This window comes from Pristiophorus japonicus, chromosome 17, assembly GCF_044704955.1.
Source record: "Pristiophorus japonicus isolate sPriJap1 chromosome 17, sPriJap1.hap1, whole genome shotgun sequence".
Lineage (NCBI taxonomy): Eukaryota > Metazoa > Chordata > Chondrichthyes > Pristiophoridae > Pristiophorus > Pristiophorus japonicus.
In genome coordinates, this window is record NC_091993.1 from 119,433,200 (window position 1) to 119,458,730 (window position 25,531).

Sequence of the window (25,531 nt, forward strand, 5' to 3'; positions counted from 1 at the left end):
AATCTTGTTCCAATAAAATGAAAAATATTTAATCAGTAAATATTCTGACATGAACTTGTTACGTACTGATATCAATATGGCAGTGTTGTCACTAGGTTTAGTTAGTGCACTTAGCTGATCCCCAGTGTAGCTATTTGCATCACTGTGACATTTAGCTGCGAAGACGGAGCTGTGTTTAACCTGGCCTATCCTTTTAAAGCCACTGCTTGTGTATTCTCTGCAGTGAAATAGTCTGAGTAAAGTAAGCCATTTTCTGAGGAAAATTCAAAGCTAATGGGCTGGAAATCCCGGCCTCCCCAGGTCTGTACTGAGTGTATACGGACCTAGGGAGGCATCGCAAAAACCGGTTTTCAGCTCACAATGCTTTTCCGATCAGTTAAGCTGGAGCTTGACAGATCCAATGCATATCGGGAGCGAGGACATTTGCAAGGGCAAGATTGCAGTATTTACCCATATCTTGCCCAGTAAATGTCCTCAAAATTATTGCATCTGATAAAAGCAGGCATATAGCCTACTTTTTCAGGTGTAAGAGTTTAAAAACATACAAAAATATAATTAAATTAAATAAAAAAAAGAAAATTTTAAAAACCCTGCCCACAACGTTACATTTATTTTTAACCATAATTTTGAAAAATTTTAAAACTCAGAATTTTTTTTTTCTCCAAGATATTTCTTAACTTTAATTTCAATTCATTTTAATTATGTGAGGTGTGTTGTTTATTTTTTTATTATATGCGTTTAGTGTGTTTTTTTTCCCTCATTAATAGTAATGCTTGGAGATAGGAGTTCCTATTGGTATTAATGAGAAAGCTGTGGAATACAGTACCTGATTGGCTGAGCAGTGACACGTGACTGCACCTTCTGCATGAAAACCTGGAGGACAGAAGTGCGCTTCGCAGCGCGGGAAGAGAAGGCCTCTCCACCGGAATCACAGGCTCCTCCCGGACCACCAGGTAAATTCGTAGAAATGTTTCAGGTCAGAGGCAATTCCCCGCGGGAAGCCCCAATATTGAAGGAAGATGCTATAGATGGGTAGCTTTTTGTAAATCCATGATAAGCCACGTCATCAAACTCATTGTAACCATTAGAAAATGCTTCCTTTTTTTATATACTTCTGACTGTCTGAATGACGTCTTAAGTTTGACCGATGCACACTAGATAAATGAGCAGATCTCCTGTGGCATCGCTCACGATAAATTGGACGCAGCATCGTGTTACAAGGTCAGCAGTGCTAAACATGCAACGCACAATGGCTTATACTGCTAAAATGTAACCGTCTCCCTTTCGTGCTCAAAAGTCTAATTGTTGTTAAGTAAACAGAGGCTTAGGTCAGCCAGAGCACAATTTGTTAAGTCAGGGAATTTTGCGGTTTGGAAAGTACTCATTAGTTTCAAAGCAGCACCCAGCATTTTAAATAATTTTTGCATTTATGATGCCTGGAATGTGACACATCATTTTTGGTATATTATCTAATAAAAATAAATCTATAATATAAAAATTTTGCTACATACATCATGCTCACTTTATTGGCCTGTCATGCCTCTAGGTGGCGGACTGATAGGATTTCCCATTCAGTGAACAGCGACTAGCTGTCAGATGGAGGCTACAGCTCTCTTGCACAAGAAGTTGTTTCGAAAGCCCCAGTTCCCCACAGCTGGAACACATCTAATCTTCAGAGGCTTTGTAGTTTCAGGATGGAACCAACAACCTCCTTCTGTGACAGTGTCAGCTGTGGCTCAGTGGGCAGCACACTCGCAGGATAGCGCAGATGAATACGTGGCTTGAGCAGTGGTGCAGCAGGGAGGGATTCAAATTCTTGGGGCATTGGAACCGGTTCTGGGGGAGGTGGGACCAGTACAAACCGGACGGTCTGCACCTGGGCAGGTCCGGAACGAATGTCCTAGGGGGAGTGTTTGCTAGTGCTGTTGGGGAGGAGTTAAACTAATATTGCAGGGGGATGGGAACCTATACAGGGAGACAGAGGGAGACAAAAAGGAGGCAAAAGCAAAAGACAGAAAGGAGATGAGGAAAAGTGGAGGGCAGAGAAACCCAAGGCAAAGAACAAAAAGGGCCACTGTACAGCAAAATTCTAAAAGGACAAAGGGTGTTAAAAAAACAAGCCTGAAGGCTTTGTGTCTTAATGCAAGGAGTATCCGCAATAAGGTGGATGAATTAATTGTGCAAATAGATGTTAACAAATATGATGTGATTGGGATTACGGAGACGTGGCTCCAGGATGATCAGGGCTGGGAACTCAACATCCAGGGGTATTCAACATTCAGGAAGGATAGAATAAAGGAAAAGGAGGTGGGGTAGCATTGCTGGTTAAAGAGGAGATTAATGCAATAGTTAGGAAAGACATTAGCTTGGATGATGTGGAATCTATATGGGTAGAGCTGCAGAACACTAAAGGGCAAAAATCGTTAGTGGGAGTTGTGTACAGACCTCCAAACAGTAGTAGTGATGTTGGGGAGGGCATCAAACAGGAAATTAGGAGTGCATGCAATAAAGGTGCAGCATTTATAATGGGTGACTTTAATATGCACATAGATTGGGCTAGCCAAACTGGAAGCAATACGGTGGAGGAGGATTTCCTGGAATGCATAAGGGATGGTTTTCTAGACCAATATGTCGAGGAACCAACTAGGGGGGAGGCCATCTTAGACTGGGTGTTGTGTAATGAGAGAGGATTAATTAGCAATCTCATTGTGCGAGGCCCCTTGGGGAAGAGTGACCATAATATGGTGGAATTCTGCATTAGGATGGAGAATGAAACAGTTAATTCAGAGACCATGGTCCAGAACTTAAAGAAGGGTAACTTTGAAGGTATGAGGCATGAATTGGCTAAGATAGATTGGCTAATGATACTTAAGGGGTTGACTGTGGATGGGCAATGGCAGACATTTAGAGAACGCATGGATGAATTACAACAATTGTACATTCCTGTCTGGCGTAAAAATAAAAAAGGGAAGGTGGCTCAACCGTGGCTATCTAGGGAAATCAGGGATAGTATTAAAGCCAAGGAAGTGGCATACAAATTGGCCAGAAATAGCAGCGAACCTGGGGACTGGGAGAAATTTAGAACTCAGCAGGGGAGGACAAAGGGTTTGATTAGGGTAGGGAAAATGGAGTACGAGAAGAAGCTTGCAGGGAACATTAAGGCGGATTGCAAAAGTTTCTATAGGTATGTAAAGAGAAAGAGGTTAGTAAAGACAAACGTAGGTCCCCTGCAGTCAGAATCAGGGGAAGTCATAACGGGGAACAAAGAAATGGCAGACCAATTGAACAAGTACTTTGGTTCAGTATTCACTAAGGAGGACACAAACAACCTTCCGGATATAAAAGTGGTCAGAGGGTCTATTAAGGAGGAGGAACTGAGGGAAATCTTTATTAGTCGGGAAATTGTGTTGGGGAAATTGATGGGATTGAAGGCCGATAAATCCCCAGGGCCTGATGGACTGCATCCCAGAGTACTTAAGGAGGTGGCCTTGGAAATAGCGGATGCATTGACAGTCATTTTCCAACATTCCATTGACTCTGGATCAGTTCCTATCGAGTGGAGGGTAGCCAATGTAACCCCACTTTTTAAAAAGGAGGGAGAGAGAAAGCAGGGAATTATAGACCGGTCAGCCTGACCTCAGTAGTGGGTAAAATGATGGAATCAATTATTAAGGATGTCATAGCAGCGCATTTGGAAAATGGTGACATGATAGGTCCAAGTCAGCATGGATTTGTAAAAGGGAGATCATGCTTGACAAATCTTCTGGAATTTTTTGAGGATGTTTCCAATAAAGTGGACAAAGGAGTACCAGTTGATGTGGTATATTTGGACTTTCAGAAGGCTTTCGACAAGGTCCCACACAGGAGATTAATGTGCAAAGTTAAAGCACATGGGATTGGGGGTAGTGTGCTGACGTGGATTGAGAACTGGTTGTCAGACAGGAAGCAAAGAGTAGGAGTAAATGGGTACTTTTCGGAATGGCAGGCAGTGACTAGTGGGGTACCGCAGGGTTCTGTGCTGGGGCCCCAGCTGTTTACATTATACATTAATGATTTAGACGAAGGGATTAAATGTAGTATCTCCAAATTTGCGGATGACACTAAGTTGGGTGGCAGTGAGAGCTGCGAGGAGGATGCTATGAGGCTACAGAGTGACTTGGATAGGTTAGGTGAGTGGGCAAATGCGTGGCAGATGAAGTATAATGTGGATAAATGTGAGGTTATCCACTTTGGTGGTAAAAACAGAGAGACAGACTATTATCTGAATGGTGACAGATTAGGAAAAGGGAAGGTGCAACGAGATCTGGGTGTCATGGTACATCAGTCATTGAAGGTTGGCATGCAGGTACAGCAGGCGGTTAAGAAAGCAAATGGCATGTTGGCCTTCATAGCGAGGGGATTTGAGTACAGGGGCAGGGAGGTGTTGCTACAGTTGTACAGGGCCTTGGTGAGGCCACACCTGGAGTATTGTGTACAGTTTTGGTCTCCTAACTTGAGGAAGGACATACTTGCTGTTGAGGGAGTGCAGCGAAGATTCACCAGACTGATTCCCGGGATGGTGGGACTGACCTATCAAGAAAGACTGAATCAACTGGGCTTGTAGTCACTGGAGTTCAGAAGAGTGAGAGGGGACCTCATAGAAACGTTTAAAATTCTGACGGGTTTGGACAGGTTGGATGCAGGAAGAATGTTCCCAATGTTGGGGAAGTCCAGAACCAGGGGTCACAGTCTAAGGATAAGGGGTAAGCCATTTAGGACCGAGATAAGGAGAAACTTCTTCACCCAGAGAGTGGTGAACCTGTGGAATTCTCTACCACAGGAAGTAGTTGAGGCCAATTCACTAAATATATTCAAAAGGGAGTTAGATGAAGTCCTTACTACTCGGGGGATCAAGGGGTATGGCGTGAAAGCAGGAAGTGGGTACTGAAGTTTCATGTTCAGCCATGAACTCGTTGAATGGCGGTGCAGGCTAGAAGGGCTGAATGGCCTGCTCCTGCACCTATTTTCTATGTTTCTATGTTTCTATGAGTCAGAAGGTTGTGGGTTCAAGTCCCACTCCAGGGACTTGAGCACAAAAAATATCTAGGCTGACACCCCAATGCAGTGCTGAGGGAGTGCCGCACTGTCGGAGGTGCCGTCTTTCGGATGAGATGTCAAACCGAAGCTTTGTCTCCTCTCTCAAGTGGATGGAAAAGATCCCATGGCACTATTTCAAAGAAGAGCAGGGGAGTTCTCCCCGGTGTCCTGGGCCAATATTTATCCCTCAATCAACATAAAAAAAACCCCAGATTATCTGGTCATTATCACACTGTTGTTTGTGGGAACTTGCAGTGTGCAAATTGGCTGCCGTGTTTCCCACATAACAACATTGACAACACTCCAAAAGTACTTAATTGGCTGTAAAGTGCTTTGAGACGTCCGGTGGTCGTGAAAGGCGCGATAGAAATCCAAGTCTTTCTTTATTTCTTTCCTTCTGCCTTTATAGTACAATTGGTTCGGATTCAATTTTTATTATTTTATTTTTAGTACCTTCCTAATAACTTTCTTCTTCCCTTCTCTCAACAAATTGCTTCATTTTTTTCCCCATGCACTTTAAAAATAAATCTGACGTGTGACTTGAGCACAAAATCTAGGCTGACACTCCAGTGCTGTGCTGAGGGAGCGCTGCACTGCTGGAGGGGCTGTCTTTTGGGTGTGATGTTAAACCGAGGTCCACTCTGCCCTCTCAGGTAAACATAAAAGATCCCATGACACTATTTCGAAGAAGAGCAGAGGAGTTCTTCCCAGTGTCCTGACCGATATTTATCCCTCAACCAACACCTAACAAACAGATGATCTCGTCATTTATTTCATTGCTCTTTGTGGGAGCTTGCTGTGCACAAATTGGATGTCGCGTTTCCTGCATTACAGCAGTGACTATACTTCAAAAGTACTTAATTGACTGTAAAGCACTTTGGGATGTCCTGAAAGGTGCTATATAAATGCAAGTCTTTCTTTCTTAGCTTATCCTTTCTTCTACCACCTCGCTCAGAACTTGATTGTCGTAGCTAGGGTGCAGAGGCCCATTGAATTATTATTCTTCTCTCACTTTTAATAAAAACGTTATCTCGTGTTTCCCCCTCTCCCATCACTGTGGAATGAAGTCATGTGTAAACAGAAGCACAAAGTCAAGGGAAACCTCAGCTAAATTGCTTTAGGGACATAAACATTGAAACGGAAAATAAAAAAGTAAGTAAGTTGAGTCGCAAGATTATTGCGCACTGCACTGGACGATGGTACTTGATGAAGCTACGTGGAATGACACAGCAGACTATGCCATTCAATTTTTTTAGTACAAAATTAGCTAAATAATTAATAAATATTCACAAGGTCTGAAAACAATCAGAATGATTAAACAATTACTGCCTCTCCTTGAGCTGTTTTGTTCAAATTTCTGATACTAATCCCAGGAAAATGCCTGAAATACAGGCCATTTGTCATAAAATAAAGTTATTTTTGATTACATCTACCCACTTTTATTAGATCGCCACACTGCTGACTCCTATACTCCCATTGTTTAATAAATCCTCAATCATGATTTTAAAAACAATAACTATCTTTAAATGATGCATTGTCATCATCATTTAAAAAGCCTTCCTGAACCCGCCATACCCTTCTTCTCTAGTTTCCCCCTCATCCTCTTGCTTTCATCCATCTCAGCTTTGCCTTAGTCACATTTACTTTACTCGTGTCAGTGCTTTCAGCAGTGTGTCGCCTTTCTCCGATCTCCAACCCTGCTCTGACGAGCTCCAAAAACCCTCAATTCTCTCTCCCACTTCTCTTGGGTCTCAGATCATCCTCCAGCCTCCAATCATGCTCAAACTTCCTCATCTCCCCTCCCATCCCCAACCCTCCTCTAACTTGCCAGCTGCCCTCTATCTCTGCTCTACCTTCCTCCTCGTTCTCCCGCCCCCACTCCACCTTCCCTCACTAGCCTCTTCAAACCTCCAGCATCGCAGTCCTCCCTCGATCTTGCCCCATTTCATCCACCAACTGCACTTGGTTTCAATTCCTTGTGTTGCGATACCACGGGAGATTGACCGGTATATAGAATACATGCAGCTGCAAACCCAGCTAATATTGACTGCTGGTTTCTGCCATCTGCTGGTTGGAAGGGGCAATCTCACCTCAGCCACCTCAGGGGGAGAGTGGACTAAATGCCAAATATAGCCATCCAGATCCTCCTTGCGTCTATCAGCCATCGCCTCACGTCGGCCGAGCACAAACCTGCTCGGGAAGCTGCGGGGAGAACCAACTCTGGTTAGTCAGTCAATCTCTCGCACGCAGATCCACAAAAAGAGAAAATTAGCAATGGGAGTTTATCCTTTTAAGGGCAAGGCTCGAGGTATGGAATTTCAAAACTGACAATTTGTTTAAGAACATAAAACCTTGCTTTTTCTTACAGGTGCTGTAAATTCACAACATGTTCAGTTCTATTTGTTAAACTTTATTTAGTCCCGTATTTGATGACATTAACAGTCACTGCACTCTACTGCGTGAAGCGCTTTGAGACAGTTTAATGACATCAAAAGGTGCTATACATGCAAGTATTATCATTTATTTCAAATCTTCAATTTCTGTACACATATTTTTCTCCAAAGTGTGGCACACCCTCAAATTCTAAATTTCTAACTTTTCCCATTTTTCAGGGGAATGATTTAGGGCAGAAAGGCACACTAACGAATGACAGCCGTTTACCAGGGTCCACTGTAACTTCCTACCTTGGCAGTTTGGTCGATGGGAAAATGAGGCGGAGTTTGTTGTGGAGCTCGTGAAATTCTTCAAAGGTTCTCAGTATGAACGTGGCGTCGTGCTGTCCCTCCCGGTCCACTTTCACAACGTACGTCTGTGGAGTAGGGAATTCAAGCACGGTTATGATTGGGGCTTTACCTCCAACATTTCGAAACTTGCGCTCGTGACCCAGATCAGCCATGATCTCATTAAATGGCAGAGGGCTGTAGTACTACCTGCCCTCCTGTATGGCTCAGAGACATGGACCATGTATAGTAGACACCTCAAGATGCTGGAGAAACACCACCGACGATGTCTCCGCAAGATCCTACAAATTCCTTGGGAGGACAGACGCACCAACGTTAGCGTCCTGGACCAGGCCAACATCCCCAGCATTGAAGCAATGATCACACTTGATCAGCTCCGCTGGGCAGGCCACATTGTATGCACGCCAAACACGAGACTTCTAAAGCAAGCGCTCTACTCTGAACTTCTTCACGGCAAACGAACCAAAAGTGGGCAGAGGAAACTTTACAAGGACACCCTCAAATCCTCCCCGATAAAGTGCGACATCCCCGCTGACACGGGAGTCCCTGGCCAAAGACCGCCCTAAGTGGAGGAAGTGCATCCGGGAGGGCGCTGAGCACTTAGAGTCTCATCGCCGAGAGCATACAGAAAACAAGCGCAGGCAGCGAAAAGAGCGTGCGACAAACCAGTCCCACCCTCCCTTTCCCTCAACGACTGTCTGTCCCACCTGTGACAGAGACCGTGGCCACCTAAGGACTCATTTTAAGAGTGGAAGCAAGTCTTCCTCGATTCCGAGGGACTGCCTATGATGATGATGATGAAATGGCGGACCAGGCTCGAGGGGCCAAATGGCCTACTCCTGCTCCTATTTCTTTTGTTCTTCTGTAAAGGCAGCTTCCATAAGGAGAGTTGGGTCTCCGGTGAATCAAAACTGCCACCCTTACCATATACGAATGGGACAGGACAAGCAGGTACCCTTTAGTTACGGCACAATGCACCAGAGGAACTTGTGGAATATCCACCACCAATGTTCCTTTTAAGCCATGCGGTTGCGCTGTACTCTGCAGCTCCCGCGCAGCCGGCTCATAAATAGGAAAAACCGCGTAGTTGCCACATGCTCTTTTAAACGGGCAGCCCCTTTAAGAGGTCGTGCACCCAAAAGGGAACATTGCCCACCATACCTTCCTATCTGCACCCAAAGGCAATAAACATCACAATTTCAAAAGATTAATAGTTAGGTTTATTTGCAAGTAGAGAATTACTCAGAAGAAGCAAGAGACAGGTGGTACAAATACTGAGAAAACAATAAGTAAATCAATCCATAATGAGATAAGAAACTTCTTTACAGTCTGATAATCAGTAACGGGTTTAGAAGAAACAGGTCATTTGTAGGCTTTCCAGTGTAAAATTGGTGAGTGGATTCCTAGATGGGCCACAAAGTCCAACAGTCCAATCCAGAGACTAAAATATAGTTGAAAACTGAACTGTAGGTAGCAGCAAGGACAGAACTTTTAGATCAATGGAAGCCTTTCCTGTCACAGGTATTAATTCTGAGACATTAACTAACCTCCTTTCAAGATATCTCCACTGGGGTCAGCCATTAGATTTTATGAATTTGTCCATTTCCCCATCTCATCCCCAGTCTGCAAGTTTGCATACACTAACATTTCAAAGAAATACTGGTACAGCTTTCACACAAAGCTTGACCTAATTAGTCTCTGAACACTGACAATGGCACCAACAATGTTGCCGCTCACTGAAATGGTGGATGGAGCAGGGTGGGTGTGTGTACTGGTCACTCCCCTTACACAAAGACAAAGGAACTCTTATACAACTACTGGAAGCCAATTTTTGATGGATGTTTATTCTATCCAAAGAGATAATACCTAAATGTTCCTAATGTGATGCAGCAGGTGGCTCTGGTTCTGCCATAAACACATCTTACAAACAAACGATGCGGAGAAGTATGACGTAATGCATTTGGGGAGGGCTAACAAGGTGAGAGAATACACGATAAATGGTAGGACACTGAGAAGTGTAGAGGAACAAAGGGACCTTGGAGTTCATGTCCACAGATCTCTGAAGGTAGCAGGGCAGGTCGATAAGGTGGTTAAGGCGGCATATGAAATACTTGCCTTTATTAGCCATGGCATAGAATACAAGAGCAGGAGGGTGGGTTATGTTTAAACTGTATAAAACACTAGTTAGGCCACAGCTGGAGTACTCTGTGCAGTTCTGGTCCACCAGATTACTGGAAAGATGTGATTGCACTGGAGATGGTACAGAGGAGATTTACGAGGATGTTGCCTGGACTGGAGAATTTTAGTTATGAGGAAAGATTGGATAGGCTGGGTTTGTGTTCTTTGGAACAGAGGAGGCTGAGGGGAGACCTTATTGAAGTGTATAAAATTATGAAAGGCCTAGATAGAGTGGATAGGAAGGACCTATTTCCCTTAACAAAGGGGTCAACAACAAATGGGCATAGATTGAAAGTAATTGGCAGGAGGTTTAGAGTGGATTTTGCGGGGATATTCTTTCACCCAGAGGGTGTTGTGTGTCTGGAACTCACTGCCTGAAAGGGTGGTAGAGGCAGAAACCCTCACCACATTTAAAAAGTACTTGGACGTGCACTTGAAGTGCCATGACCTACAGGACTACGGACCAAGAGCTGGAAAGTGGGATTAGGCTGGATAGCTCTGTCGGCCGGCACGGGCACAATGGGCCGAATGGCCTCCTTCCGTGCTGTAAATTTCTATGATTCTACGAAACACTGGTCACTGCAAAAAAGACTACTAACAAAAACGAGAGCACATGGAATTAGAGGCAAGCTATTGACATGGATAGGAAATTGGTTTGGAGGTAGGAGACAGAGGGTAGGAATGATGAGTAAGTGCTCCAATTGGCAGGATGTGACTCATGGTGTCCCCCAGGGATCTGTACAGGGGCATCAGTTTTTCACTATATTTATAAATGACATAGAAAAAGAAAAAAAGAGAGAGCCATATGTTCTTATGCAGAGAACTGAGTTCAGCTCTGGGCACCGCACCTCAGGGAGGATATATTGATCTTGGAGGGGTGCAGATCTTGCAGATGCACTCGAATGTACCAGGGCTAAAAATGCTAAATGATGAGGACAGATTGCATAGACGAGGCTTGTATTCCCTTGAGTATAGAAGATTACGAGGTGATCTAATTGAGTTGTTGAAGATGATGAAAGAATTTGGTAGGGTAGATGGAGAGAAACTATTTCCTCTGCTGGGGTGGGGGGCGGGGGGGGTACAGAACAAGGGGGCGTCTCCTTAAAATTAGAGCCAGGCCGTTCAGGGGGTGATGTCAGGAAGCACTTCTTAGAAAGATAGAAAATAGGTGCAGGAGTAGGCCATTCGGCCGTTCGAGCCTGCACCACCATTCAATATGATCATGGCTGATCATGCAACTTCAGTACCCCTTTCCTGTTTTCTCTCCATACCCCCTGATCCCTTTAACCGTAAGGGCCACATCTAACTCCCTTTTGAATATATTTAGTGAATTGGCCTCAACAACTTTCTGTGATAGAGAATTCCACAGGTTCACCACTCTCTGGGTGAAGAAGTTTCTCCTCATCTCGGTCCTAAATGGCTTACTCCTTATCCTTAAGACTGTGACCCCTGGTTCTGGACTTCCCCAACATTGGGAACATTCTTCCTGCATCGAACTTGTCCAGTCCTGTCAGAATTTTATATTCTTCACACAAAGCATAGTAGAAAGCTGGATCTCTCTATTCCTCCTCCAAAAGCTGTTGAGGCTGGGGATCAAGTGAAAATTTCAAAACTGAGATTGATAGTTTTTTTTTAGGCAAGGGTATTAAGAGTTATGGAACCAAGGTGTGTAGATGGATACAGATCAGACATGATCTAACTGAATGCAGAACAGGCTTGAAGGGCTGAACGGGCTATCCTTGCTCTATGTTTCTATAATCTAATGTAGCTGTAAAGCTTGAATCTAATGGGCTCCAGTCTGGGCTCTCTATGAAGATGAGGTTGATGCACATTATTACCGTGTTACAATAGTGCAGCCACAGTTGAAGCGTGGGGGGGGGGCAAGAATACTATGGGCTGGATTTTCCCAATGTTGCCGCCTTGGTTTGCGCCCCGGAGGGGCAGTAATGGCAACGGAGATGGTTTCCGGGTGGCTAACCAGCTCCCAGCTAGGAAATTAGTTGCCGGTTTTGCGGGGGTGCAGAGCAGCACCGCCCGGGAGTGGTGAGCCGGCGTGCAATGCTGCCGGTTTCGACTGCGCTTTGAAATTTGTTGTGCGTTCAACCTACAGCACCCCCTCACGCGCCGTGGTGGGACCGCCTGGAAAACCAAGCGGTCAGTCAGAGCTGTCCCAGTGGCGGTGAGTGATGCAATTGGTGAATGAGGCAAGTTTGATTGTTTTGGTCCATTTTATTTTTGCGATGTGGCTTATTGTGGGGTGTTTGAGGTATTGGGAATGTTTGTTGTGTTTTTGGTGTCATTTTTTTTTTTGCCACAGAATCCTCTCTTAGGCGCCCTGACGCCAGCTCTTTAGCAACGTTTTTTCAGTCGCTCAGCCGACCTAGCGCCCGAAGAGAGGGAACACCTCCCTTAGCGCTCCGCCCCACACTCAGGGCCCAGCTGGTGAATTTTGCTGACTGAGGCGCAAACTGTTCCCGGGCGCAAACTTTACGCTCTGCCGCCATTACTGCCCCGAAATGAACAGAACCGAAAATCCCGGCCAAATGTGCTCAGACTGAAGCCGATTCTGTGTTTCTGGGCGTAAATAAATGAGTGCATACACGAGTGTGAACCTGTGACATTCTCTACAGCAGAAAGTTGTTGAGGCCAGTTCGTTAGATATATTCCAAAGGGAGTTAGATGTGGCCCTTACGGCTAAAGGGATCAAGGGGTATAGAAATTCACTTACATATCCTTTATGGGGGTTGAATGTCTTCTGATGTCGACTGACAAACACTTCCTTGATTTTCCCATCGGTCTTCAGCGTGTACGTTTTAGGGGCATAGGAGAGCGTTGGACGGTCATCAGTCCCGGCAAACTTCATCTGGGCCAGGTTGTGAAGGAAGAAGTTGAGTTTGGTTGCCACGCTGCCCAGACTGGATTCAATTAGCCTGAAAATTAGGCAGAGATTTCAATAGAATTACACAGAATGTACAGCACAGAAACAGGCCACTTGGCCCAACGGGTTCATGCCAGCATTTATGCTCCGAGTCTCCTCCTACCCCTCTTCAGCTAATTCCATCAGCATAACCCTCTGTTGCTTTCTCCCACATGTGTTTATTTAGCTTTCCCTTAAATGCATCAGCTTTCTGTTAACTGTCCCATGGACAATAGGCGCCAATTAAAACAATGGACATTAATTAAGTAACTAATTTTATGGCCTCGTGAGCACCACTGCAGCGATAGTCCTTCCTACCCCTCAACAAATTGCAATACAGGGCCTGAATATCCCATCATTCTAACATCCAGGATTGGCTTCGCATTTATTTCCTCCCAGAAGACTGCCCAAGACCAACGGGGTAATTTTCACTTTCGATGAAGTCACTGGAACGAAAATTGGGTGTAGTGTATAACGGGCGGCTGATCTGCAAATGCCGGTTTCGCTCCCCCGCTGAAAGTTATAATCTACCCCTTTTGCTTCTGAAACTATACACACATGAAGGTTTGTAGAGCTGTTGCGGCCAATGCCATCGAGTCGCTAAAAACAGCACTGAGCCCTGACTTCGTTAGGTGTGTCGAGGAGGCTCAAGCACGTGGGGCGATCCTGTCCAAACTGACCCCCGTCCGGACGGAATTCCTCATCGGCACCAAGCTCCGGCAACCAAATTTTTATCTGATCCAAGTTACTGTTAAAAGGTTGATTTGTTTAATTTGTCGGTTTTAGTGCCCCCCTTTAATCAGGGGGCACTTGATTATTGGTTCAACAAAATAATTGTAGAACTGTTGCATTGCAAGTGGCTAAGCCAATCACGTGATGTTCACAAGACTCAATAAAACCCCAGTCAGTTGGGTCTAAGTCATCCACAATGAGGTATGCAGTTGTGAGCCTAGTGGATGAACTGATAATGTGTAGTGTGATTGTTAAACCTTTGTTAATAACCCAGCTCATTCTTAATAGCAATGTGTTGGTATAAATTTTTAAGCAAAGAACCCATGAAGCAAATACATTACAAAAGGGAAAGTTAAACCAATATTTTCTGACATAATGCTTTCTTTCAACAGCCTGTGCGATTTTCGTGCAGTAAGTGGGAAAGTTTCACACTCAATTCCCCACTGCGTCTATTAAATGATGGCACATAAGCATCTGCTCCTAATATAAAAATGTTTCATTTTAATAAGATACGGTATATCAAAATTCTTGCATCGAGCATTCATCTATCAACACTCCAGATGTCACATTTTGTTGCAGAGGCAAAACTATTTTAAAAGTGCTGGGTTCTTTTTGCCCTGGAGCCAGAAATTTACAAGCGCCTAATTGCTCGCTGATGTTTACAAGCGGCTGCATTTGCCCATTTAGACCGTTTCTCCATAGGATATACTTGTGCAGTGGTCTTAAAGGGGTGGGCCAGGTTAAACAAAGCACCACCGTTGCACCATAACTGTGCTCAAACAATGCCACAGGTCGTCCACGAGTTTGTAAATGGTTTTTTAATTAAAGACACAACGGCTAGCTATATTTATGTGGGGAAAATGCTGGTTTCCTACACTTCCCATTTCCTTTAATGGTCCTGTTTGTCCAGTTTTTCTTTGCAACAAAGTATGATGGCAACAACTATTCAGCCTATCGCACCTTTTAGAGCTATTCATTTTGTCCCATTGCCCTGTCCCCATATGCTTTCAAACTTTTCATTTCATAAATATTTATGCATTTCTTTTTCAAAAGGCATTATGGATTCTACTACCATCGTTTCCCATTGGGCATTCCATTTCCAATAACCCTTTGATAAACGAGAAATGCTCTTAATCTCTCTCCTCGTTGACCTTAATTTACTCCCTCTAGTTACTAACTCACCGACCAGTGCAGTAGTTTAATTCCTTCTATTAGGTTTCCTCTTAACTTTCTTTGTTTTAATGAACAAATCCACAGTTTAGTTAGTCTCTCTTCATACCTGACGCATCTCATTCCTGGTATCAGCTTAATGAATTTCTTATCTTGTCCTAGATATTCTTCCTAAAGCATGTTGCCCAAAACTGTGGCCTAACCAATAACCAACAGTGCACAAGTTGGTAGCAATCACGGACTACACACTTCAGTTACATTCGCGCTACACAAGTGCCAGGCAAAGACTATCGCCAACAAGAGAGCCTAACCACCTCCCCTTTGACATGCAACTGCATTACCATCATCAAATCTCCCACCATCAACATCCTGGGGGAATCACCATTAACTAGAAACTTAACTGGAACAAGCACAGAAATACTATGGCTACAAGAGCAGGTCAGAGGCTGGTTATTCTACAGTGAGTGGCTTACCTCCGGACTCCCCAAAGCCTTTTCACCATCTACAAGTCACAAGTCAGGAGTGCGATGGAATACTCTCCATTTGCTTGGGTGAGTGTAGCTCCAACAACACTCAAGAAGCTCGACACAATCCAGGATAATACAGTCCGCTTGATTGGCATCCCATCCACCGTCTTAAACATTCACTCCCTCCACCACCGGCATACCGTGGCTGCAGTGTGTACCATCTGTAAGATGCACTGCAGCAACTCGCCAAGGCTTCTTCGGCAGCACCTCCCAAACCCGCGACCTCTACCACCTAGAAGGACAAGGGCAGCAGTCGCATGGGAACACATCCACCTCCAAGTTCCCCTCCAAGTCACACACCATCCTGACTTGGAAATATATCGTCGTTCCTTCATCGTCACTGGGTCTTTTCTTTTTGAACGTATTCGTTCCTGGGATAACAGCACTATGGGAGTACTTTCATTACACAAACTGCAGTAGTTCAAGAAGGCAGCTCACCATCTTCTCAAGGGCAATTGGGGATGGGCAATAAATGCTGACCTCACTAGCGACGCCCGCATCCCATGAATGAATACATTTTTAAAAAGTACAGTTGCCCGTCACAGTTTTACTGGTCTGGAAATCGCACCTGGTGAAGTAGGTGGTAGCATGGGCCTCTGACTCCTGAGGTCGAAGAGCATCATAAACATATCTCAGGTCTTGGATATCAGACAGCTCTGGGATTCCACAGGAAAGCATCTGCAGAAAGAAAAATAGGTCCAATTATTAGTGAATGTTCAATCCAACGAGTTGTTTTGAACCAAAATCAGTAGTTTCCTATAATCTAGTGTGCTGCATCACCGTACCAGTCCCAGGAGATTGAGGAATAGGTCAGTGTGCTTGCGGATGAGATTGTAAGCCTGACAGCACAGGTCAACAAAGTCATGGAAGCGGCTGGAGGGTTTGTCACCTCCGTTAATGACATACGCCATATCTGAGGTAAAGACAAATGGAGCTCGATCTCTGTGGAAATAGAAAACAAGGACATTATAAGCACAACCCGTGTCAAATTCCTTTTTTGGTATTAAATGATAGATTAAGTCTTAAAGTCTGCACTGGAGAGACAACAGTCTATGTATGAAACTCGAATCAGCACAGGAAACCATTAACACGCTCACCTCTTAAAGTTACCAAGCATCTGGGCATGGCCGAGGAATTTGCCAAAATCAATATGGAACATATGGCCGCTGGTCTTCAGCATGATATTGTCATTATGTCGGTCACATATGCCCAGGACATAGGTGGCCACACAGCAGCCTGCGCAAGAGTAGATGAAATTTTCCACAGCCTAGAGTACAGAGAGAGTGGATAAGAAATGTCAGCCCTTTACGATCCAAGTTACCATTGAAAAGTCTCTCAGGCAGAATCTGCTACAGTCTTTCTTTATACTCGACTCTTTACTACTTTGGATCTGTGATATGTGCAGAGGATCTGATATCTAATGGATATCGATGAGCAAAATCCATTAGCCCATCCTCACTCAGCAATCCAAACAAACCGGCAGTTCCCTTCATCATAGCATCCAACTATTCCTTAAATTACCTCCAATAGTCTAAACTCGTGCAACATTGCAGCTGCTGTATGTGGAGCAGCACAGGGCCTTGGTGAGACCACACCTGGAGTACTGTGCACAGTTTTGGTCTCCTTATCTAAGGAAGGATATACTTGCCTTGGAGGCGGTACAAGAGAGGTTCACTAGATTGATTCCTGGGATGAGAGGGCTTCTTATAAAGAGAGATTGTGTAAAATGGACCTATACTCTCTGCAGTTTAGAAGAATGAGAGGTGACCTCCTTGAAACATACAAGATTTTGAAGGGCATTGACAGGGTAGATGCCGAGAGGTTGTTTACCCTGACTGGGGAGTCTAGAACTAGGGGTGACAGTCTCAGGATAAAGGGTAGGCCTTTTAGACAGAGATGAGAAGAGACTTCTTCACTCAGAGGGTTGTGAATCTTTGGAAGTCGCTGCCTCAGAGGGAATATATTCAAGGCTGATATCGATAGATTTTTGGAGCCATGGGGAATCAAGGGATATGGAGATCGGGTGGGGAAGTGCAGTTGTGGTCGATGATCAGCCATGATCTTATTGAATGGTGGAGCAGCCTCGAGGGGCCAAATGGCCTACTCCTGCTCCTATTTCTTATGTTCTTGCGTAAGCGGGCCTGGATTTGAATCCAAGTCTCAGAGCTCAAAGGCTTGCGTCTAACGCACCGTGCCACCCAGTACCCCCGTTCACGGTTGTATACAAGGCAGCACACTGCAGTTCACTTCTTAAACCTGCCAGGCAGAAGTCAAATCGAAGGAGGGGGGCAGATCCAAAAGGGAGGGACAAGAAACCTGCAGCTTCTCTTCACCTTTTCGTACTCCTCCTCGTTTGGGTTGTGTTTCTGCAGCCATTCTGCCAGCGGATGGTCTTTGAAAGATCCAGTTACTCCGTGTTCCACCTGGATTTTCCGCAAGGTCTCTGCATTCGGAATCATCTCCACCATTCCTGTAAAATATGACCCGAGCAGTGGCGGTTGAACGAGCAAGGCATCACACACATTTTATGCGACATCACCGGGACAATGACTGATCGTTAACCTGCTAAACGCCACAAATAGCTGCTGGAATCAGTATATTGCAACACTTTCCTGGATTGTTCTTCTGGTACATTTTAATTCTATGTCAGCCTTCTTGCTGTATCTGTATTTATATCTATATCTAGTTTGTCCTAATCTCAAAAGACAGATGTGGAGGCAGGACTTAGACCCAATGAGTCATTTTGTCCAGGAAGTTCCCAGGTATTATTCCTGCTAAATGCTGAGTTAGTGGATCCCAAGCACAGAAGCTGCCGAGATAGGACAATTGAATGAAGAAAGAAAAGATGAAACCGTCATTCATGCCTGTGTTACCTCTAGATTTGACTATTCTAACTCACGCCTGGCTGGCCTCCTACATTCTACAATACACAAACTTGAGGTCATCCAAAACTCTGCAGCCCATGTCCTAATTTGCACCAAGTCATGATCACCCATCACCCCTGTGCTCTTTCTGACCTACATTGGTCCCTGGTTAAACAACACCTCGATTTCAAAATTCTCATCGTTGTCTACAAAGCACTCCATGGCCTCGCCCCTCCCCATCTCTGTAATCTTTTCCAGCCTCACAACCCCGCAAGATGTCTGCGTTCCTCAAATTCTGCCCTCTTGAACATCCCATATTATAACTGCTCAACCATTGGTGTCTGTGCCTTCAGCTGTTTGGGCCTTAAGCTCTGGAACTCTCTCCCTAAACCTCTCTGCCTCTCTTTCCTCCTTTAAGATGCTCCTTAAAACCTACCTCTTTAAACAAGCTTTTGGGTCATCTGCCTTAATTTCTTCTTTTGTGGCTCGGTATCAAATGTATCTGTTTTATTTTGTTACACTGCTGTGAAGCACCTTGGGACATTTTACTATGTTAAAGGCGCTATACAAATAAAAGTTATGATTTATATAGCACCTTTCACAAACTCTGGACATTCCAAAGCACATTACAGCCAATGGAGTACTTTTGAACTGTAATCACTGTTGTAATGTAGGAAAAGCAACAACCTATTTTGCACGCAGCAAGGTCCAAGATTATCTGTTTTTAGTGATGTTGGTTGAGGGCTAAATATTGGCGCCAGAGGGACTGGAGTGCCTCATTTCAACCAGGAACAGAATTTTAATTTGATTTGATTTGACAAAGGTTGCTTTTATGTTGAATTGTTAATTGTGTTTTTGGTGCCCTCAAAAAAAAACAAGGAGGCACTTGAATGAAACTTTCTGGAGTGTAACCCCCCCACCCCCTTTAATCAGGAGGCACTTGATTATTGTTCTACTTGAAATAGTTGAGGGATAAATATTAGCAACCAGGGAGAACTCACCTGCTCATCTTCAAAATAGTGCCATCGGATCTTTTACGTCTAACTTAGAGGCCAGATGGGCCGATCGTCCCATCTGAAAGATGGTAATTCTAACACTCCCTCAGTATTGCACTGGAGTGTCAGCATAGATTTGTATGTTCAAGTCTCTGGAGTGGGGCTTGATTATCTGAATGGCGACAGATTAGGAAAAGGGGAGGTGCAACGAGACCTGGGTGTCATGGTACATCAGTCATTGAAAGTTGGCATGCAGGTACAGCAGGCAGTAAAGGCGGCAAATGACATGTTAGCCTTCATTCGAGAGGATTTGAGTATAGGAGCAGGGAGGTCTTACTGCAGTTGTACAGGGCCTTGGTGAGGCCACACCTTGAATATTGTGTACAGTTTTGGTCTCCTAATCTGAGGAAGGACATTCTTGCTATTGAGGCGAAGGTTCACCAGACTGATTCCCGGGATGGCAGGACTGACATATGAAGAAGGACTGGATCAACTAGGCTTATATTCACTGGAATTTAGATGAATGAGAGAGGATCTCATAGAAATATATAAAATTCTGACGGGATTGGACAGGCTAGATGCAGGAAGAATGTTTCCGATGTTGGGGAAGTCCAGAACCAGGGGTCACAGTCTAAGGGTAAAGGGTAAGCCATTTAGGACTGAGATGAGGAGAAACTTTTTCATTCAGAGAGTGGTGAACCTGTGGCATTCTCTCATTCTCTACCAAAGAAAGTTGTTGAGGCCAGTTCGTTAGATATATTCAAAAGGGAGTTAGATGTGGCCCTTATGGCTAAAGGGATCAAGGGGTATGGAGAGAAAGCAGGAATGGAGTACTGAAGTTGCAAAAATGATCAGCCATTCTCATATTGAATGGTGATGCAGGCTCGAAGGTCCGAATGGTCTACTCCTGCACCTATTTTCTATATTTCTATGAACCCACAACCTTCTGACTCAGGGACAAGTGTGATACCACTGAGCCACGCATCTTTGGGCTGGAGATGGGAGGTGCCCACCCAGTCAGGGCTCCTGCACCACATCGCTATCCAAGGACCACTGCAGTAAAAGCATGGAGATTGAGAGAGAGGGTCTGGTTTGCCTGTGGTGTCCCCCACTCCCAGATCAAATGCCCGCTGACAGACACTGTCCAGGCTTAGACTTAAGACTGGTCACTTGGTTGAGATGTCAGAGGGCTGCTGACAGACCAACTCTATTAGATTTAACTTGAACTCCCACAGCTGACTAGATTTGGAGTTGTGGATTAACACTGGAGATAGGCCTTTATAAAAAGGTAAATTTAATATATTCCAAAACTGAAATGGAGATGAAGGGATAATTTTAACCTAATTCGCCGGGCGGTTGGGGGCCGGTTTTACACCCTGACTCTTCACTGACTTCAATGCAGAGGAGGTGTAAAATCAGAGGTAAATCCCATCCTGTCTGTTCCCCAACAGGGGAGTTAGGTTAAAATTAAAGTGTCGGGCTCTTGGTTCAGTAAATATTACCAGAATCTATAAAGAGCAACAATGAACCAAATCCAGTTTAATGGGGAAAATCACAGCCATTAGGCTGGTGGGCTCACCCAAACCGTTTGGGCATTGTCGGCGACAGAGATATCTCTGGTTTCATCATTCCACAACCGAATAGCACATTCCCCATCGCGCTACTTTTCGAATAGTGTCGATGAGGTTTGGGATTACCTCGTCCCCATCCTGTTGAGATGCACTTGAAGAAGATCATGCGCATGTCCAGGCCTTCCTGAATCCAGATCTTGTTCATGATGCGGATCATCTGAAGTGTCAGCATGTCCTGACGCAAGTCATCCCCTGTCTGGACAATGACAAGACACAACAAAGATTAAGCATGTTTATTCATCCCAATTCTTTCTCTCCCCTCCTCTCCTCTCCCCTTCTGACAGCACTGATTCTTGAGATCTAATTCCATTCATGAGAGCAGGTCTCTGGTATCTCGCTCAAGCAGCCATTTATGCCATTTGGTCTCCGTATTTAAGGAAGGATATACTTGCATTGGAGGCTGTTCAGAGAAGGTTCACGAGGTTGATTCTGGAGATGAGGGGGTTGACTTATGAGGAAAGGTTGAGTAGATTGGGCCTATACTCATTGGAGTTCAAAAGAATGAGAGGTGATCTTATTGAAACTTATAAGATAATGAGGGGACATATATCCACCTTTGTCCCTTATCCCTTAATAAAAATCTATCAATCTCAGATTTAAAATTAATAATTGATAAGGTGGATGCAAAGACGATATTTCCACTCATAGGGGAAACTAAAACTAGGGGAAATAGTCTTAGAATAACGGGCCGCCCATTTAAAACTGAGATGAGAAGAAATTTCTTCTCCGAGGGTTGTAAATCTATGGAATTCTCTACCCCAGAGAGCTGTGGAGGCTGGGTCATTGAATATATTTAAGGCGGAGAGAGTCAGATTTTTGAGCAATAAGAGAGTAAAGGGTTATGGGGAATGGACAAGGAAGTGGAACCGAGTCCATGATCAGATCAGCCATGATCTTATTGAATGGCGGAGCAGGCTCAAGGGGTCAAATGGCCTACTCCTGCTCCTACTTCTTATGTTCTTATTGCATCCGAGCCTAGATGGGGAGCATGTGCAGGCTGCTCGCCTCAGAGTCCAATTCATACTCTCACCTAATATTCCTTTATTTTCCTCCTCTCAAACGGTGACTGATACTGCGCTGCAGTTTTCATAGATTCTGGCAGTCAGCATTATCTTCATTGCTTCACATCTCTGAACCTAGACAGCGAGTGTTGGCAGGCTGTCCAACTACGGGTCCATGACAACCAAACCAATCCTGCCCTCAACAACGTCTGCACATATGCACTTTTCAGCAGGGATTACTGAAGAACAATCGTGAGATGTAATTACGGGTGAGTTTTTATTTGGAACATAGGAACCGGAGTAGGGCCATTTAGCCCCTCGAGCCTGTTCCACCATTCAATGAGATCATGCCTTTTCTGCGATCTAACTGCATATATCCACCTTATCCCTTAATACCTTCATAAAAATCTATCAATCTCAGATTTAAAATTAACAATTGACCTCGCATCAACTGCCGTTGCAGAAGAGATTTCCAAACGTCTACCACCCTTTTGTGTGTAGAAGTGATTCCTAACTTCACTCCTGAAAGGTCTGGCTCTAATTTTTAAGATTATGCCCCCTAGTCCTAGGCTCCCCAACCAGTGGAAATAGTTTCTCTATCTACCCTATCAGTTCCCCTTAGTATCTTGAATCAGATCACCCTTTAACCTTCTAAATTCCAGATAATGCAACCCTAGTTTGTGTAACCTCTCCTCGTAATTTAACCCTTAGGGTCCAGGTATCATTCTGGTAATTCTATGCTGCACTCCTTCCAAGGCCAATATATCCTTCCGAAGGTGTGGTGCCCAGAAGGGCTCACAGTACTCCTGGTGTGGTCTAACCAGGACTTTGTATAGCTTTACCTGTCTTGTACTCTAGTCCTCTAGATATAAAGGTCAGCATTTCATTAGCCATTCTGATTATTTTTTGGCCTCTATGTCCAAGGGTGCAGGGCCCAATTGCTGCACTTTGAATGGAGATCAGCGAATTCAGATTGGGATTGAATGGGTCTAATTTCAAGCTGTACATTACGACAGCTCTTCGACAGTCATCGGGAAAGAAACACATTTGTTACAAGAATCCTTGCTGGCACATTAAACAGTCGCTGACGGACTTGATTGTGTTTCTGAGATCTAGCCAATCACCCAAAAAGGACCATTATGGTGCAGAATACAAGAGGAAAAGAAGTGATCCCTACCCTTGGGCTCACCGTTACATTCTTGGCCATTAGACGCATGGAAACGCAGTCCTGACTTGACACAGCAGGTCCACAGAAGCCCATTGTACTGACCACCTCTGTGGCTGCTGGTCAAACACTCAAAACCAATCCAACCCATCCTGTTTATTGTCCCATCCCCAGTAGTGACGCATTAGATTTTTCCCTTTTTTATCTGTGCGGCTCCATACACCATGCTCACTGGCATGCACAGTGCGAAGAATCATCACCTCTGGAAGAATCATCCCAATTAACTGCCGCACATTCCATCTCAATGTTCCAAAGTATATTCCACAGTAGATAAACTTACCTTAACAATGACGTTAATGCTATCCCCCAAAGGGTCTGCGTTGATGAAGGAGATCTTCAAAGGCACTGCATTGGAATTGAAGAACGAGCAAGCCTGTGGGTGCAGAAACCAAAGAGTCATCACTTGGCCTCAAGTTCTTACCCACTTTTTTTCCCATCCGCCAAAACATTTGCCGCCCGGTTCTGTGCAAATCTTCTGAATTGGGAAGACAGCCAGCCAGAAACAGAGCTACTTCTACAGACAATGTCAATGAAGTTTCACGGTCAACCCCCTCAGAGTTAAGGCAAAGGCAGTGCGGGACCCTCCTTCCTTCACCCACCCCTCACCCCGTCACCCGAACAAGCCTATGCCCTGAAGTCAGTGATTCATGCTGGGCTGCAGGTCACAGGTGCTGGCAGTCCTCTGGTATCTCCCCCTCACGTGGTCATGCTTCATGCGTGAGCCTTGACGGTGAGCGTTGGCAGGCTATTTGACTGTGGGAGGCATCGCCGTCAGTGTTAATTCTGACGATGGCCAATATCCATACAAATGCGCTTCTTGGCCGGATTCACCGCATAACGACCTGGAAGCCTGAACCCTGTCCAATTTTCCAACTCTAAACCCAAGGTACTGAGAACTATTCCAGTGCCCCTCTGTCCTGCTACAACTTGACTGAGATCAGCGCAGACATTTCACGGTGTGAATGGCTCTGTACAATTCTGTAAGCTACTCCGGGTCAAACCCTTCACATCTCCAGTAACTCTGCAGAAGGCTTGGTTGTGTTGATGTCTTCATGGCTATTGAGATGATAATAATGATGCCATTGTAGTTGTAGACTACAAGGGCTTATTGTTGTATTATCATCTTAACAGGCCTTTTACATAGAATTACTGGAGACGTAAAGGTTCTAGCCCGCAACAGCTTAGAGCCGATGAAGTTTGGACAGATACTTAAAATCGCTATGGGGAAAGAGCAGGGAGCGGTACTAATTGGATAGCTTTTTCAGAGAGCTGGCACAGACACGATGGGCTGAATGACCTGTATATAAGTTGGAATGCCAAGGTATCCCTAATGTGCTGTACGATTCTATGATAATGTCAAATTCCTATTAACTACGGATTCCAAGGACGCTTAGGATTTAAGTACATGAAAAAAAACACAAGAGGCTGAAAAAATGACTATACAGAAAATGCAAACAAAAATTTATAGAACATAACGTACCCTTGGATTGATTCCTTTAGCTAAAAGACTTGGGTTTAAAGGCAAGCAACAGTGATCCTGTTGGGTGAAGAACTGCTGCACTTCCTCCATGTGTTCACGTAGTACAGTCTGTACAGAAAGAAAGATCAACTAATTGTCCTCAGAATTTCTGTTTGTTCAATCTCAGACACCACTTTATACCCGTCAGGATACAAAACACTCGTATTCCCCCTCGATTAATGATCGTGTCAGCGGATACATTCACGATATTCCGACAGAGGAACAATAGCCAGCAGCACCAAGATGCTCCACTGAGCAAAGAGGGCTGTGACGACCCACGTCTTATCAGAGAATCCTAATGCAATTCAGGGATCTGCGATGATGGCCTCCTCATTCCTGGCCAAGTAAAACTTGCTTCAGCTGGGAACAATCTCACCAAAGCAGCACATTTGAGGACTCTGCTCAAACCTGGGTTTCTGCCAATGACAACATCCAAGGTCAAAAAGAGGCGGTATTGCAACTTTGGTGAAATTTCACCGTACATGGAGGTGTACAAACCCTATTATCCACTGACCGAATGAGAGGTTGGTGCAGCACAAACCCTTTGTGTATTGACCTGACTTGAACTCAGTGCTATATAATTCCCTTCCTCTACTGACCTGGTTTGAGGTAGTTTCTGGGCAAACCCTTCATATATTGACCTGGTGTGGAACAGTGCTCTACAAACCCTTCATATATTGACCTGGTGCGAGGACAGTGTTGCACAAAGCCTTCGTGTACTAACCTGGCGTGAGGATGGAGCGGTGTCTCTGACTTTCTGTGCTATTTTAGCCAAGATTTGAAGTAGTTTGGTCTGTTTGTCAAACTCCTCCCTCATACCCTTTCCAGCACAGCACAGCAAGGCCCCAAGGAGATGCTGGTATCGGGCATTGAAGTGAGAGTCATTTAACGCGTCCTTCAGTAACCTGGGTATTAAAAAATGTTAAAATTTAAAGCTATTCGAGCAGACAGTTGA

General features: G+C 44.6%; 1 protein-coding gene across 3 annotated transcripts in view; it reads right to left on the reverse strand.

The window, feature by feature from the left end:
- The window catches only part of pik3c2b (phosphatidylinositol-4-phosphate 3-kinase, catalytic subunit type 2 beta), a 187,432-nt gene that overhangs the window by 13,087 nt on the left and 148,814 nt on the right, over positions 1-25,531 (reverse strand). For all 3 annotated transcript variants that reach the window (XM_070859224.1, XM_070859226.1, XM_070859225.1), the window contains 11 exons: positions 25,301-25,481; positions 24,538-24,645; positions 23,338-23,430; positions 20,898-21,027; positions 17,675-17,811; positions 16,439-16,608; positions 16,127-16,283; positions 15,910-16,019; positions 12,724-12,925; positions 7,761-7,885; positions 7,167-7,278 (listed from right to left, as the gene is read on the reverse strand). In XM_070859224.1, coding sequence (XP_070715325.1) covers positions 7,167-7,278; positions 7,761-7,885; positions 12,724-12,925; positions 15,910-16,019; positions 16,127-16,283; positions 16,439-16,608; positions 17,675-17,811; positions 20,898-21,027; positions 23,338-23,430; positions 24,538-24,645; positions 25,301-25,481 — 1,525 coding nt within the window. The remainder of the gene's footprint in view (positions 1-7,166; positions 7,279-7,760; positions 7,886-12,723; positions 12,926-15,909; positions 16,020-16,126; positions 16,284-16,438; positions 16,609-17,674; positions 17,812-20,897; positions 21,028-23,337; positions 23,431-24,537; positions 24,646-25,300; positions 25,482-25,531) is intronic.